Consider the following 18,443-nt stretch of genomic DNA (forward strand, 5'->3'; position numbering starts at 1 on the left):
AGACTCAGCTGTGATATTTATTGGAATGCTAATGAAACTAACCGCGGCATTACACTAACACCACACGAGCCCATACTGTATTATTATTTTGCGAACTTTATTATTATTTAATATATTGCGAACTCTGAGCTATTCTGTAAAAGTCGGAACTCACTGTAAAATACGATTGTATTTAGAACCAAAATCGCGTATCGGCAATCGATTTTCAAAGTTTTACAAGTGAGATTATGTATCGGGAAGTGAGTTCTTCCAGAGCAATTCTTTAACAACTTAATAATTTAAGTTAGACCTTTTTTATCTTCAGTATTTTTGGACAACTTCATGATGTGGTTCATTGTTTGAATTATCTCATTTACCAGCATGGTGAATAAAACTCCAAGCTCTCCTCGAGAGCTAAGGCCATTGTCCAACAGTGGAACATTTACAAACTGATACTTAATTTATGTTATTATAAAAAAATACGAGTAGGTTTCAAATATCTGGACAGACAATGAAATAAATAATGGTATTGAAATAATAAACACATTATCATTTAATGATATTTATAAATTAAAAATATAAGACCCTCAAGAGACCATAAATAATATACAAGAATAATTTCAATGCTTAGCATTAGTATTTGGGGGTGGTAGATGCAGTTTAGCGGCTAGCTCTTGGGGTACATCGAGGTAGGTCCGCTCGAGGCCCACGGTAAGGATGAGGGCCCGCAGCCGGTCCACCTCCACATTGTCACCCTCACTGGACCAGACTGTCATTGACGAGTTGAGGGACGAGGTCTCCCGCAAGAGGTCTAGAAGAACTGGTTGACTGTTCGAGGCCAAACCAGCACGGACCTGGTAATCACAAATATGAAGATTATTTATGATACAAAGTACTATCATTTTCATCTATATTAATATTATAAATGTTAAAATAACTCTGTCGATCTGTTGCTGATTCACGAACAAACCGCTGAACCGATTTTGATTAAATTTTTTGTGAAGCAAACTTGAACTCCAAAAAAGTACATAACCTTCTTTTTTAGCCTAACACATGACACTCAATATCCTAATATTTTGGTATACTTGCAGATGGATCAACTCTTGGTAACTACCATCTAGTGACATTGCCGCTATAAGAAATATTAATAATGAATTACGGGGTATCGTCAATGAGGCCTCAACCTTGGAATCTAACATGCCCATTGTACCTGAAGTTACATAGTTTCACTTAATTTTGGCGTTAGTACGAGTGTAGACGGTGTATATAAAATGTAAGGTAGTAAAATATTAATAAATCACAATTAAAAATATATACACTTAAGAATGTTTTGGAACACGTTTTGTGACTTTACAAGATTACCATTTAATCCTATTTAGTGGTACCACTCATTATTGATGGTTCATCAATCCAGTCACACTATGTAGTAAGTGTTTAAGCACATAGTCTCTATTTATGTGTGTGCTTCGATGAAATTATATTGCAAATCAGCTGATCACTCTCTATAATTAGATGAAGACATATTAATATAAAACACTTCTCATCACAATTATACTTACCGGAAATGAAACCGTTTGGTTAACATGGTGCTCATTAACCAGTCTCAGCATCGCACCGATCTGATCGCGACTGTACTCGCCCTCTGTGATGTTACCGCCGTAATTCGTCGTCCATCCGATTGACAAAACTGCCCTGGGATGTTTAGCTGCCAGCTGGATGAATTTGGCTGGATCCACTGGCTTGGCCGTTGCTTTGATTGGACCGGGGAGGATGTCAGCGTTCAACCAGAGCGGGAATGTGACCTGTTTCCAATTTTAAGAATAATATTACCTTCCATATTTAAAATAGAATAATTATATTTAGATATTATTTTTACTCGCTCCAAAAGTGTGAGCAAAATATCAACCCACTTGTCTAAAATTTATCTCTCAAAGAAGATCAGAGCGCCAATATTACTAACGAATTATTATTTTATAGCAATAAATAAATAAAAATTAAATAAACGCGTAAAAAATATTATTCAGCAGTGATTCTCTGTAACAACAAAATTAAATCTGATGGCGTAAAATATTGTAATAAAGATTTTTGATAAATAAATAAAAATTGGACAACATCACATACATTATTTTGATACCAATGTAAGTACCCAGACCCAAGACAACATAGAAAACTAATGAACTTTTTCTACATCGACCCTGGGACCTCGGAGTGGCGTACCCATTAAAACCGGTGTCCACACAATTCGACCACGGAGGTCGTCGAGGCTTGATGATAATAAAGATGGCATCATGAAGAACATGGGCACATAGAAATTACGCGAACTTTCCTCGTAATCTTTCTAAACATTCCCTGATAAATAACGATAAGTGAAACCGTAGTAGTTATTTCACTTATTTTAGAAAGGCTATCTAGCAAATGAGCCGCCTGATTATTTATACGTAGCCATCTTCGCCCATAAACATTGGCATTGTGAGGAATGTACTACATAATATATCACTTCTTACATCGTCAACGAGTAATAGAATTAAGCTGAGATGGCCCAGTGGTTAGAACGCGTGCAACATAACCGATGATTCCTAGTTCAAACCCAGGCAAGCAACACTGAATATTCATGTCCTCAATTTGTGTTTTTAATTCATCATGTGTATGTAAAACATGAATGTGTCAAGTTTCATAGAAATTCTGCTACATATGTATTACACCAACCCGCATTGGAACAGGGTGGTGGAATATGTTCCGAACCTTTTCCTCAAAGTGAGAGGAGGTCTTAGCCCAGAAGTGGGAAATTTACAGGCTGTTGTTGTTGTTGTGCACTATGAGTCTGATAGAGTTGGTCCGTAAGAATAAACACTGTTACCGAAAGCAAGGAGTATTTTCTCTTCATTTAAGTTTAACGAAAATGTGTCTGTTAATAGTTTTTTTTTAAAGATTTAGTGCAACAGAAATAGGTTCACGTGACCCACATCCAATACTTTATCGTCTATTTATCTCAAAATAAATAAGCACATCTTCATTGTTCCACATACAGATTAACAAAAAAAATATTTTTCTAAGATGCATCTATATCCGTCTCTAAAAAAAATTTAAATTGAGAACGCACGATAAAAACTGGGTCTTTGTGTTTACGCCCGACTCCCGTTTTTATTGACAGTAATAACTATATGATGCCGGCACAAGGGGAGCCGTTTAAAATGCATAATTCACACGTTTCGTCACAATTTATTTATAAATAATACGTTCCAACGAAATTCAACCCTAATACAATAACAAAACGTCTATTATCTATTACATCGAATACGGAAGGGCCCTATCTTATATTAAAAGCAATTAGGTTCATTTTTCCTTACAAATACTTCCTCAAAGTCATGTCATCTTTGTTAGTTTAACTATGAGCTGATTTTAATTGCCTAAATGTGTTCAAAGCAATTACAGCTTAAATGGCTTATTTGTTCTGATGAGTCATGAATATACAAGTTTAAACATAATTAAGCTGCAAGAATTATGAGTTAGGATGTTGACAATGCTATTAAAATACTTATTGTTATTTATGTCTGCTGCAGTTTTGTTCTTTATATTATTTTATTTTTGAAGTTAAATCTCTTATCAGACCATACTCTGTATTATATGCATTAATATGTGCAATTTATCTTGAACTAGATTGTACGCATTTGAATTTAACAAAGAAAAATATTATTGTAGCCTAAGTTACTCATTATCACATCAGATATCTGCCAGAGAAAGTCCCATCAAAATCAGTCCAGGCGTTCCAGAAGCCGGAACAAACAGACAGATAAACACACAAAAACTGTAAACAAAGTTATTATGGTATATGTACCGATACATACATATGCATGGAGTAAAAAGGGCTATTTTAATATTAAAAACAGACATTCCAATTTTTTTATATGTATAGATTAGCTCCAACTGGCAATTCACCTGGTATGAGAGGCAAATTGGCCCAGTGGTTGGAACGCGTGCGTCTTAACCGATGATTGTGGATTCAAAGGCACTGAATATATATACATTTTTTTTAATCTCATTTTAAGAACTGAGTCAATAAGATGACTATGTAGTTCTCGTAGGTATACATTACAAAACTAAAGTATGACTTTTTGCGCACCATCTTATACAACCTTTTTGCTGCTGCGGATGTTGGATTTGTTAAAATAATGTTTTCGAATCCCAAAGTCCTCTCTGGCACCTCACTTCGGACACACTCCGTTAATATGTGATACACATCTTCTTTAAAACCCGGGCAATCAGGGCAATTGGGGGAAGGAAGTACCACTGAATATTCATGTGCTTAATTTGTGTTTATAACTCATCTCAATCTTGTGTCAAATTTCATCGAAATTCTGCCACGTGTGCATTCCACCAACCCGCATTGGAACAGTGTGGTTGAATATGTTCCAAAACCTTCTCCTTAGCCCAGCAATGGGAAATTTAGTTTATTGTTATTATTTTGGTTGTCACCTGGTATCCAAACACAACTTTTCGATTGTAATCGCCTGTTTGCTAACAATTTGCGTGTACCGAATTTCTATCAAGCAAGTTTGTCACAGATATCGATCCTATCGAAAACAGATCACGATAAAACGTGCAGTGAATCATTCGCCATGATGCACATAAGACACTTAGGAATTATGTATAATATTATTAAATATTTAACTTTACATTTTTAATAGGAAAACGAGCATCACAAATCACATGTAATCGCATAAATGAACATATATATCAGCTTGGTAATAAGGAATATAAATATTATTCTCTCGAAGAATGGATTGCATATAGCTCAACACTAGTTCTGCGCGCTTATTGGTATTCTCGACCTCCTGTTATATTCCGTCCCTTTCACGTATTCATCACATACTTAGATTACAGAAAAGCGAAAGAAATGACTCATCAATTATTCATATTATGCAACGAAACTAAATAGGTTATAAAATTTAAAAAATAATTTAATGGGTCATTACGCACGCGTCAATTTATCTTCCACGATTGAAACTTTTCAAAATTTGGATAAAGTCCAGATATCTGTCTATAAAATTATATATTTGGCCTAAAATAACTGCATTCTGACAAATGTATGACATAATATAACAAAATTTCATTGAAACTGAAAATTCATTTGATAAGAAACGCCTCATAACATTTTATGAGGCTGTAATCGCGAATCAGTGAAAATTGAAATTAAATATTAAAGAGCCTCATTTTACCTTCTTCTTCTAATCTTTAAATTATGATTTCATATATTACTGGCTGACTAATTCGAGTGGCGAATAGTTTAAAAGCCTGAATATCTCAAGATTCTAGATTCAAACATAAGATGACCAAAATTGATAACAGCACACATACATAAAGAAATTAACTGTAGTATAAATAAACACACACTTACGAATATATTATATAAGTTACGTTTAATACATATATACTCGTATGTGTGTGTACTAAAGGCAGCAGTAATCTTACCTCAGGTTTACTGAACGGTGCTATTACTTCTTGAGCTTTCTCAAAGGCTTCGATGCTCTTGAAGTCTAACTTCACGCCTTTCTGTTTCGCATTCACGTTGTTGTACTGGGCGACGCCCGTCAGGAAGTCAGCTAGGCTGAGGTCCGAGGTCGTAGCTGGAGGGTGCGCCATGATGGGCAGCGGAGGACCATCCTTACCGTTTAGATGGCCCAGGACGATATCCGCTTCTAGCATTGATACTTCACCTTGAACACAATCATTAATTTTTTTTATGTTATAGGTTGGTGTACGAGCAGATGGGCCACCTGATGGTAAGTGGTCACCATCACCCATAGACAATGACGCTGTAAGAAATATTAACTATTCCTTACATCGTCAATGTGCCATCAACCTTGGGAACTAAGTTGTTATGTCCCTTGTGCCTGCAGTTGCAATTTTATTATCTACTATATTACTTATACTACCTATGTCCGCAACTTCGTTCGCGTTTCAAACTAACTAAAAGTTATTGTTGTTGTATAGCTTAGGCTAAGCTACTCCTTATTGCATCAGCTGTCTACGGATGAAAGTCCCGTCACAATTTGTCCGGATATTCCAGAGATTGGCCGGAACAAACGAAAAGACAGACAGGCATACATTGTAAAAAATGATATTTTTTTTTCAAATCTTATTATGCATTTAGAAAAAAACTGTAATTTTAATAATACAAACAGAAGAAATTTATCGCGTCGTATATAATATTAAGCTACATCACCAATGCGCTACCAATCTTTCGGACCAAGAAGTTATGCCCCTTGTGCCTGTAGTTACACTGACTGATTCACTCTTTAAATCATCACATAACAGTACCCTCAATTCTAAGTACTGCTGTTCGTCGGTATAATGTCTCAGGTTATACCAATCTGATTTAAAAGCTCATTAGCTCATTTATTAAGAAAGGCTGTAACTACGACCCACGATTGCAACTGTTAATTTTAACGTAAAACTGTGCGGAACCTGATCTCTTTAATTTATATCTCTGCCTACTAAATCAGCTAGCATCGTTAATTTTAGTTCGGCAGATTTCCAGGAACAATTTAATTTGAATGGTTTTTTAAAAAGTTTTATTTTTTTTATTTGTAGGAATTATTGTTTTGATATGTATACATTCCAATTACAGATAAAATATTGTATTTTAAAATAATTGAAAGTTGATTTTTTCAATACTAAAATAATAATAAATTACAAATGTTTTCTTCATTACTTACAGTTTCAAATACATACATATATGTACAATACATATGAGAGCCGCAGCAGATTTTTTTTATTTTATTGATAATGCTATTAAAAATCATATTTTGTATTTATTCCAATAGTATAAAATACGGAGAAATAGCATATTTGAAATCTCGGCCTCCATTTACGAATAAATACTAAGAACTGCAATGTTTATAAAATAAAAAATGGGTTCTCTTTTTTTATTTCCTTTTTGCGTCCCAAAATATAACCCAATGTCAGAATTTATTTACACAATAGCGTTTTGTGTATCTGTTCTTAACTAGCAACACAATAATAAATAGACAGACGCACATACACAACCTTAGTTTTTAGAATACAATATTTTTGAAAACTGAATAAGCTAATAATATATGTATCAACTATTAAAATTGAAAAAAGCTAACAAAAATATAGCTATAAAAATATCTTAGTAAAATCTGTCAATAATTTACACGCATTAAAAGTGAAATTTTATAATTAATTCGGTTTTTAGTTCTTTGTTTAAATGAATTTTCATTAAGAATAGTTGTGACTTTTTTGAGCCTTAAATAACGATTCAAAAGTAGTACCACTTCAAATTTATTTTCGCACAAATAACAAAAAAATTTCAAACGAATAAAAATACTAATGAAAATAAATAATTAAATCAAATGTAAATTAGGTATATTTGCTAGTCGTAACAATTTGTCTAATAGTACAAGAATATTAAACTTATTACAGACTTCCAACTTATTCTAAAGACTTCGTTATGAGAGTACTAATTAATGTGATTCTAAGAACTAGCTTCGGAATCCGTCTGTCCGGCTGTTTGTTCTTTTATTGTTATTGAAGTTAAAACCACACACAGCGTTACGGTATTTCAGAGTATAGATTCTAGTATGGAAAAATGTAATGTTGTTTATTTTAATTTGTTTGAAACTTCTATGAAAAATTGTATTAAAACTAGCTCTGTACGCGACTTTGTGTTTGAATTTAACAAAAAAAAAACCGTTATTGTAGCCTAAGTTACTCCTTATTACATCAGCTATCTACCAGTGAAAGTCCCTTCAAAATCGGTCCAGTCGTTCCCGAGATTAGCCGGAACAAACAGACAGACAACAATTGACAAAAATGTTATTTTGATATATGTACTATGTATGAATCCGACTGATATTCAAATTTCAATATTTTTACTCTATATATTTTGAGACGGCCATAACCTATCGTCAATAATTGGCATATATTTTAAATTAAACTTCTATATATAACGGCGAATGTTACAGCCTGGTACCGATAGATGGCGCTGATTGAAAGTGTTTGCATAATATTTATTACAAAATCTGTATATTGTTAAGATTTTCATACACTTAGAACAAGAAATAAACTTTAAACAGATAAGTAGTACATTACTAAAGTTATTCATTGCGGTTAAAAAAAACTTCAGTCTCGTGAACAAGACATTCGTAGATAATGTCGAAATATCGAGCTCCACCGAATAAAAATAAAAAACATGGTAAATATGCCGCAATGAATAACTTTCGTAATAAAAATAACCGTGATAATTTAAAATCGTAAGTAGTACATTATCTCAAATAAAAATATAAAAAGAAAAAAATATATTTGAATCTAATATTAATACTAACTTGCCAGAGCCGCTTCGAGATATGTTTTGTTGTTCACTGCGTGAGCCCATGTTACTGTTGTTAAATTCTTCATAACTTCTTCCTCACCAAGCGCCAAGGAAGCTAAAATAAAAAAAAAATATAATTTAAATATAACATTTTTTTTACTGGCAACACTATTACTTCAAGACACGACTCACACTTGACACGCCATATTTGATACGTCATTGATCATTGTCATACTTTCATGACACACATAAAACAGCTGATATTATTTAGTTACTTTTAGTATTATGTTGTTAAAAACGCTGGTTCAATGTGATTTATTAAATGTACTTACATAATTATAATTGTTCGACAGTGTCGTGAGTTGATAACAAAGGAATGTTTTATAAATACGCAAATAATTGTGAAACTAGGTATTCGGTCTATTGTGTTTTGACATTGAAAGTCAATTCTTAAGCTTCATGCTACAGATTAAAGAAAACATTATATCATTTAAAATTTGATAATAGTTCTAACTGTTGTCGTTAGTGGCGCTAGTGGTATCATTGTGTTAAAAATAAAAATTATTACATTATGTATATTTAAATAACAATTTATACATAATTTAAATAATATTTTTATATTTCAACAATTTATATTTTAAAGTTTATTTTAAGTACGTTGTGAATTTAAAATAGACGCAGTTTTTTTTTCATAGTATTTTTAATGTCTAAAACTCAAAAAGAAAATAGTTTTTTTAGTTTACAGTTAATCGGTAGTTCAATGGCCTGTGGAAAAATATATTAGGTAAATGACAAAAATATTGTACATGAATATATGAAAAAAGAGCCGAGATGGCCCACTGGTTAGAACGCATGCATCTTAACCGATGATTTCGAGTTCAAACTCAGGTAAGCACCACTATATACCACTATATATGTGCTTAATTTATATTTATAATTCATTTCATGCTCGGCGGTGAAGAAAAACATCGTGAAGAAACCTGCATGTTTCTAACTTCATCGAAATTCTGCTACATGTGCATTCCACCGCATTGGGACAGCGTGGTGGAATATGTTACATTTTAAATAATTTTATTAACAAATTAAGTCAAACAAGATAGAGTACCTTGGTTTACTTAAATTGAGGATCTCTGCTAGATATATAATGAAAATCATCTGAATATGTAATAATTCCTAACAGTTCAATTGCATTATTTTATGTTTAGTGAATTTAATTGTGAAGCGACTTGATAAAGAGAATCCTTGCAAGATCATATGCCCGGGCTAGTTTAGTGTAATTATTTTTATTTCTAGATGAAAGGAAGAGCCGGCAATCTAGGTTGAAGCAAGTATACGACACAACTTAGATGTAGCGTCGGAAAAAATCGTAAAACCGATCACATCCGAATTGAGTACGCTATCCCAAATCATCAATGTTTATTTCTTATGCGAATATGATCTTTACACAAACGTAATAACATGTAATATCATATGACCTAATATATTCGTCAATTTCCATGCACTTGCTTTCTCGGGTTGAACTGACGCGAGAATCTATAGCGACGAATAGCGTCGAATGGCGCGATAGGGAGCTATTTCTATTAATTTTGTAAATTAGCAGTAATCGGTTTTTTTGAATTTGCCGATGCTACGCTAAATAAAAGAATGACATGTAAACAATACTAGATTGCCTAAAGAATAATATGCTAGTTTTCTAATGTGCTCCGTATTTTTGAATTTTGCGAGATGTCTGTAACCATATATAAGGCGGTTTGACTGAAACAATCTATATGACATTTTAAACGTCTCGACTTTTTGAGCGCGTATATTGTTGACAACAATAAGGAAACAAAAATTTTGGTTGCGTCTAATTATTTGAACACCCTGAGTGTCTCTTATTATTTGACGCTGGCTGTACTATAAATAGTGATTGACGTTTTTATTCAGGTTTCTGATACTAAATTTACTTTAATGACGATTGCCGTTTTTAATGAGTGCGTTTAAATAGGCCACCGTTTTAGTAACTGATACATAAATTGGTCTATAAGTGTTTTAATTGACTTGAATCGTTTAGATTTGCTATTATGTTACACTATGTCTATTATCATTGACCATATTGGATACCATATATCATAGTCAATGTTTTTGTGGGTTGAAATTCGATTACATTAAAAATGTTTTAGCGATTTTCATGGTACTTTTTATTAAATTAAAAAAAGTTTGTATATATTTTTTTTATTTTACTATATACTGAAACATCTATAGTCTTTTCCATAAGGGAAAAAAGCCAATTAAACAAGATTTGAAATTTGACGCGATATCATTGGCCGAAACATGAATAAGCTATTATATTCATTATGGATTTGGCTTTATACTAACTGAACTTGGCTTTAAGCTCGCGAAATTTATAAAATTTTCCTCTAGCTGAGAAACTATCAACCTACATATTACCCCTCGAGGGATGTCTTAAATAGTAGTACCTAATCTTTAAGTAGCTTAGTTTATTAAGCCATTAATGCAAGCCGAGATGGACCCTGGATTTGTCTATTTGAAAGAATTTGTAGTTTATTAAATATTTTATGAAATATGTAGTTTATTAATTTTTACTGGCGACTTTTATAGAAGATATAGATATTGAAAAAACAATGTTTCCTGTCCTACCGTTCCTGCATAGGTATTACTGTTATACTAGTTATTTGAAAGTGTTTCAAATTGAAGTATATAATTTATTATATACTAGTGACCCACCCCGGCTTTGCAGGGGTATAATAACTGATACCAAAATATACTACAGAATTTGTTTATTTACAACACGAAATTTTATTTTGTATATGTGTTAAATACAAAAACCTTCCTTTCGTATCACTTTATCTATTAAAACCGCATCAAAATCTGTCGAGTAATTTTAAAGATCTAACCATACATAGGGACAGACAGCGGTAAGCGACTAATTAACAAAAGTCGAATATTCCAAATTCATGAATACATACAGATAATGTTTATTCAGCTTGCAATCATACACATAGTAAAAAAGACATATCATACATTATAATAGAACTAGCTTAAAAGACAATTAACCACTTGAAAAGATAATACATATACTTTTTACTCGACATTGCGCTTGCGCATTGCGAAATAATATGTTTCCAAGAAATAATTTTATCGCTCCGATGTAGATCTGCAAATGTTTCGAAAATGAGATCATCCGGAAATCGTAAGAGTACTGACGCAGTTTTAGTTTAAGAGGAAGTATTGGGCGTTTTCGGTATCTATGTCTGTTCAATACTTAAATATAATGTAAACATACTACGTTCAATAAATATTTACGAGTTTCGCTAAATATACTAGACCAGTATTAATCGTATGCTACAAACATTGTACTAAAAATCTGTGAATCATACATTACTTTGGTGAAACAAAAGTAATAAGACATGAGAGCTGAGATGACCCAGTGGTTATAACGCGTGCATATTAACCGATGATCGCGGGATCAAATTCAGATGAGCACCACTGAATATGCATGTGCTTAATTTGTCTTTATAATTAATCTCGTACTCGGCGGTGAAGGAAAACATCGTGAAGACATACATGACGTGAATTCCACCAACCCGCATTGGAACAGCGTGGTGTAATATGTTCCAAATCGTCTCCTCAAAGGGAGAGGCGGCCTTATCCCAGCAGTGGGAAATTTACAAGCTGCCGTTGTTGTTTGTTGTTATGATATAAAAAGTTTCGCTATAGTGGTAAGGTCAAAATAATATGATCTGTAGTTTAATTCTCAGAGCACCTCACCTGCCCTACATACTCTATACTTTTTATGATAGCTGCGTTGCAACTAATAGTATTAATATAAAATTAACATTTTACTTTACTGAATTTCCATGCCTTTTGTCTTTGAGAAAAGTTTTGAATCTTGTTTTATATTTCAAAAATGTGGGATAGTAGAAATAAATGAAAAATAATTTATTTCGACACCAGGTTCCATCGCCTTTTTTTCCTTTATCGCTGAGCACGAGTAATACTAGGTAAAATTGATAATTTCTCCGTGTAAATGAAGCCTCATGCAGATTTAGGTGACCTCTTTAAAAGGTGTCTGATGGCGACGAAGAAAAGAACAAATGGAATACAAATAAGGACTTTATACCATATTGAGACTTTAATGACTAAATATTCAAGTACCCTTAAAATTTTGAGCAGTCTGATTGAAAATATTCAAAAATACATGTCATGACTATCAGTTTTTAAATATACAAATGATTTTAATATAGATGCAATAATTTTAACGATTAAATTCGATATGTCTGGTTTTGAAATCGCAATCACTGCTTAAGATTCGCGTGTTCTAACCACGGCTTTATCTCGGCTCTTTTTTGAAAAATGACTAAAAAAACAGTATCTAGACAAAAAATCAAAGGTGACCCCAGTCTGTTGCAATTTTATCTTTTGCTTGGGTGTGATTGTACAGATCCCGTTTAATTCAAGCTGATGTGATTTAAAAACAGAATAGACGCATTATATTAATCGTTTGCACTTCCATGCACAACTTGGCGAAGTACCTTGGAAGCATTTACAACCTTCCCCTGACCGGTTTTGTCAGAACAAAAGATATTTTGCTTCATTAAAAGTTTATTTAGATATTTTATTTCATTAGTCAGAGATGCTAGACACAGGTGCACTTTATTTTGCCTCGGATGGCACGGCACTTCTCACACGAAAGGATAGAGATCAAGCATATGCATTAAGGATTTAGGTGCCAGACGCGAGCGAGTGTATAGATTTCCTCTGAGCTGTTACTGAGAATTATTCAACAGAAAATCCCAAAAGATCGGCCAGACTTGGGGTTTGACCTTAGGGGATCCTAGGTTTAAGCCCTTGTATGTATGGCTTTATATCTAGACACTAAACCAAACGAGACAGGAGTTGGAAGCAGTGGAAGAAAGCCGGCAAAAGATTTATCATCCAGTGAAATTTGTTTCGTTTTTCAAAACAACTAGTGTTGCACCATGCGAATCGAACACTAAACAATAATATATAATCGATAAAGTTACCTGTGACGGCGAGCAGTATTATCGAGAACATTTTCATGTCTTGTGCTCATGTGCTTGGTCTACACTCGGCGGGTCATAGCGACACGACTCCCGTCCGACAGGATGTCACCTCGGACAATCGTCGGTAATCGTTCAATTGCCAAGTGACGACTTGATTGTCGCGAATAAGCAAATTGGTGACACTTCAAGGACTCTGGGGTATTGGTTTATCTAATCAAGCTATTGTTGCGGTTCTCTTTATACATGTATTTTTTTTTTCTTTGGAATTTAACTAGCGATGCGGCCAGACTTTTGCTTGTATTTTCTTATTTTAAATTGGTATTGCCATTGCGAATAAGAAAACGTTAGATGAAATCAATCTCTTGTAACTGTTTCTCAAAGAGTTTTTCCTGGATTTCTCTAAACGTACGCAATTTTTCCACTTGATAACCGGTTACACTACATTTATATAATGGCGTAATACTTAAATGTGTACGCCTAAAGTTTTCTTCATGTAAATGCTTTGAGCGTTTATTTTATAAGCACTATTACAATGAATGTCTTTGAGCTTCTGTATGCATTGAATTATATCGTCAAAATCACTTATTTCCAAAGTATTGACTTGTTGTACGCTATTTTATAAATGAACTGAGAATAAAAAAAATGATAAACGATAAACGAGATGATCTCAAATAAATAGCCATGAATGATACGTGATACTTTATCTCAAAATATGAAATTGGTGATAACAATATACCTTTTATCTATAAAATAACTTTGATTTTATATATGGAACGAAAAGAATCTAGTACGTTTTTTTTTCTTTTTGTCTGGCATGTATCTAAAATAGTTGAGCGCAAAATATTCTGCTAATATGACATATAAAAGGCACAGGTATGACATTAATCGGTGTAAATTTTTTAAGAGTTTAATTATGATAATTTGATACAAAGGGCATTTAAAGCAACGTAGGTTCTTACAGGCAGTTTTGTGTCATTATTTAGTTTTGTATTTACCTGTTTTTGTTTATTATGTTTATTTAAAAGTTGTTTAAAAATGTTGGACAAGAGAGAGAAAAATGTATATATGTAATGTATAAACTCTATAGTAACCAATCAAGATAATATAACAAAACAATTTACAATAACTTAAGGCATAGAAAAATGACCTCTATGGTCTCATCAGGACAGCAATCTTCTACTGAAAATGACATGTCAGACCTGACAGCAGAGATATGTATTTACTTAGTGGTAGGACTTTGTGCAAACCAGTTTGAGTAGGTAACTCATCATATATTATTTATTCTACCGCGAAGCAGCCATACTTCGTATTGTTGTCTTCTAATTTGAAGGATGAGTGAGCCAGTGCATCTACAGGTACATGGGACACAACTTAGTTCCCAAGGTTGGCAAATTGATGATGTACGGTTTTACGGTGCCAATGTGTATGGGTGATGGTGACAACTTATCATCAGATGGCCAATTTGACAGACCGTCTCCCATTTAAAAAAAAAGTCATATATAGGAAGATTTTATTCTTCAAAACGATATATACCAAAATTCGTTAATTTTCTTTGAACTTCACTAAAGAAGCATACACTATAAGTGGTCTTCCCTCTTCCATACGTAACCAGAAACCTTTGACAATGGATTACGAATGGCAGCACTCAGCAGAAACGTGATCAGGACGGAAGGAATACGAGTGCTTACGAGATGGGGGAATTAGTATTCATGACGCAAATACTAACTATACCCTCTAACTACGTCTTTAAATTTATTGACTACATATCTCCTGTCAATCTGTCTGTCTGTGTAATAACCGTGTTTCAAACACACTGTCTTTATATGTGATTTTCGCCACAGATTGACTCTAAATCCAATTATTTTGATACGGTCTTTTCCCCGGGTGGTATCCTAAAATCACTGGTAGTTAAATAATATTATGGTCAGATAACAGATGCTCGTCTATCTGGGACAGCTTATTACTCAAACAGATCCTATGCTAAAAGAAGTGGAGAGAAGAATAACAAATGGCTGGAAGAAACACTGGAGCTTGAAAGAGGTTATGAAAGATAGAATACTCCCTATAAAAATAAAAAGTAAATTGTTTGACACCTGCATACTACCTGTTCTTACTTTCGGTTGTCAATCATGGACTTTAAACCAGGAAATATTGCACAAACTCGCAACTTGCCAATATGCAATGGAAAGGGGTATGATAAATGTGACAAAGTCGGACAGATTGAAAAACTGTGTGATAAGAAGGAAAACAAAAACTGAAGATGTAACAATCAAAGTGAAAAGACTTAAATGGATAAGAGGACACAACAAATGAAGCAAAAGGGTGATACGGTGGTACCTCAGAAAAGGCAAAAGGCAGAGAGGTAGACCTCAGAAAAAGTGGGATAACGACATCAGACAAGTGGCAGGAATCATGTGGAACAGAGCGGCTGGAGAAAAGGATGAGTGGAAAAGGTTGGAGGAGGCCTTTAAGTTCAAATTTATTATAACTTGTTAAGAGATCTGAACAAAAAGGCTATTATTTTAATATTATTATACCAGATACTCGTAAACGATTTCATTAAAAAATTTAAATACTGTTTTTATCTTAGTCCAGTCATTACATTCGAAATAGCCGGGTAATGCAAATGAACCGAAAGATAGATATTTGTTAAAATCGCAAGTTTCCATACAAATACACATTTCAGTGTAAAATGAACGCTGTTTCACCCACAGAAATAGTTTTTAAGTTATTTCTGTAAGCACTACATAAACGAGAAGATTGTCATCTCTAGAATGTTTGAATAAAAAACAAATGCGTGTGTCTCCTGGGATTTCATGTTAAATTGAGAGAGAATCCGAAAAGATTGATGGCCGAAAATCCACAACAGCGCGATTTCTTAGACATTTTCTGCCTCGCACAACCACTTTGTGGAACCAGCTTTAGCCAGCGGTTTTTCCGAACCGATACGACATGGGAACCTTCAAGAAAAGAGCGTACTCCTTTCTTAAAGGCCGGCAACGCAACTGCAAGCCCCCTGCTGTTGCAGATGTCCATGGACGGTGGTAGTCACTTTCCATCAGGTGAGCCTCCTGCTCGTTTGCCACCTATCACATAAAAAAAATATCCTGCCTACTGCTGCCGTATGCTTGAGAGAAAGGGATGCCAGACAGACTGGCGCTATAACGCGTTACGTAACGAAGTGGCTTCTGGCTTACCCTCCCATGAAAATATATCACATCAAAATGAATTAGTATATCACTTTTTGAAAAAAAAAAGGAATAAAGCCACAATATTAAAACTTCAAACTTCGTATAATTTCTACCAGACTACATAACTGGATAAATAATTATGCAATTATAAACTGCGTTTGTTCTTTTTATTGATTTAAAATTACGATGAATTATAAGGTAATTATTATTTTAAAAATTACCTATCAACATTGAAACGCAGAAAAACTCCCTCTTGGTACAGGTATAGCGCAGCGAAAACGTTTTGATCTGAAGTAGGTATGTGTTTATAAGACTACAAAAAATATTTTGTAATCATTTGAAAATTATAACCGACTAGGATCTTTTAAGGAATATTGATAAATGAAAACTAAAAAAAATATTACAAATATTTTAATATTAATAATATCACTGTTTTATTATAAAATTACCTTTTTATCAAAGATAAAACATCTTACAAAAATACATAGGATTTATACTGTATATATTTTTAAAATAAACATAGTTGTTATTTTGCTATTATATTTCTAGGCGCTTGTACAGAAGAATTTATAATACGTAGCAATGTAGTTTCATATATTTATACAGTTCTTGTCTTGGTAAATGAACCTTTTTTTTAAATTAATATTTGTATTATTTTAAAATGGCAACCCTGAGACATATACAACAACCACCACACTGCATTGAACTTATCAATAAATACATTTTATTAAATTAATTAATATCTAAATCTCACAACTTAAAAATAATTAAATTTTTATAACTTACAAAAAAACAATAGGCAATTTCGATTGACACACATAACCCTTATAAATTCTATAACATAAATCCAACCACAGACAAAGAGAACATTGTTTAATATAATAACTAAACGTCAATTAATCAAAACATAAAACTGTCACTTTAATTTCAATTATCAACAAATTTTATAATCACTGATTTGGTCCGTTCTCAATCAATTCCGAACTTACAAAACAATATTTATTTGCTAACTTACATGTATCTGTTATTTAAAATCCATCCAAACTTTATAGATATAACCGATTTTACGAAAAATACATCTCTTAATACTAATATTTATCAAAGCGCCTGGCAAAATTTACATAGCTAATAATTGAATGCAAGTAAAACTGAAATTATTAATATGAAGGGGCTCAACTAAATCTATATTAATATTATAAATGTGTAAGTTACTCTGTCTATCTGTCTGTCGAATTAGATGAAATTTTGTGTGAAGTTGTGCCTAAGTCATGTCAACCAATCTCGTGAAGAGCGAGCGAAGCCGTGCGCAAAAACTAGTTTATTATAAAGCAGAAGCAGATATTAAGGCTGTTTGATAGAGATACTATAGACAATCAACCTTGGGATTTCAGGGGTTAAGTCCTTTGGGTTTGTAGTTACAAGGGCTTGCTTAGTTTTGATACCAGAATACATCAATAAAATTATTAATAAAGTACATGTAACGAATAATTCTTAAAATTAAATTGCAATTATAATGATATCATATTTTTTATGAAATTGCTCCAGAAGACTATGTATAATTATTAACGAAATTACCGCTGAGAATAAGCTTCCCTGTGAGTTGGTTGTGGTTAGTGAAATATTATATAGATAAATATATTTGTAATGACACAATATGGACTCCATTCTTTTTTTCATATTAATTTATCTTAAAACTTTAACATTAATTAGAAGTTCAAATAGGTCGTTCGTAGGGCAAAAGATAATGTTTTATCGTTTTACGTTATCATCAAAACTACGCCACTTAAAAATCATCGTAAATTTCATCATATAACAACTAGAAACTACTTCTCTCAGTGGCTGTTAATTACGAGAGTATATATCAGAAATATTATAATAAAACTGCATATAATACAATTTGAGTGTCTGTTT

At 32.9% G+C, this 18,443-nt stretch overlaps 1 protein-coding gene across 2 annotated transcripts; it reads right to left on the reverse strand.

Moving 5' to 3' along the window:
• Window positions 1-503: 503 nt before the first annotated feature.
• Window positions 504-13,836, reverse strand: LOC124532068 (protein FAM151B). 2 transcript variants are annotated; one of them, XM_047106705.1, is made up of 5 exons: window positions 13,342-13,836; window positions 8,328-8,429; window positions 5,449-5,693; window positions 1,539-1,781; window positions 504-833 (listed from the first exon to the last, which is right to left on the reverse strand). In XM_047106705.1, exons 1-5 carry the CDS (start codon window positions 13,376-13,378, stop codon window positions 600-602), a joined length of 861 nt encoding a protein of 286 aa, XP_046962661.1. In that variant the 5' UTR covers window positions 13,379-13,836; the 3' UTR covers window positions 504-599. The 2 variants fall into 2 exon arrangements, with proteins under 2 accessions (XP_046962661.1, XP_046962663.1); XM_047106707.1 differs by lacking the exon at window positions 13,342-13,836 and adding an exon at window positions 8,647-8,788.
• Window positions 13,837-18,443: the final 4,607 nt, after the last annotated feature.

Source organism: Vanessa cardui, chromosome 8 (genome assembly GCF_905220365.1).
Source record: "Vanessa cardui chromosome 8, ilVanCard2.1, whole genome shotgun sequence".
NCBI lineage: Eukaryota > Metazoa > Arthropoda > Insecta > Lepidoptera > Nymphalidae > Vanessa > Vanessa cardui.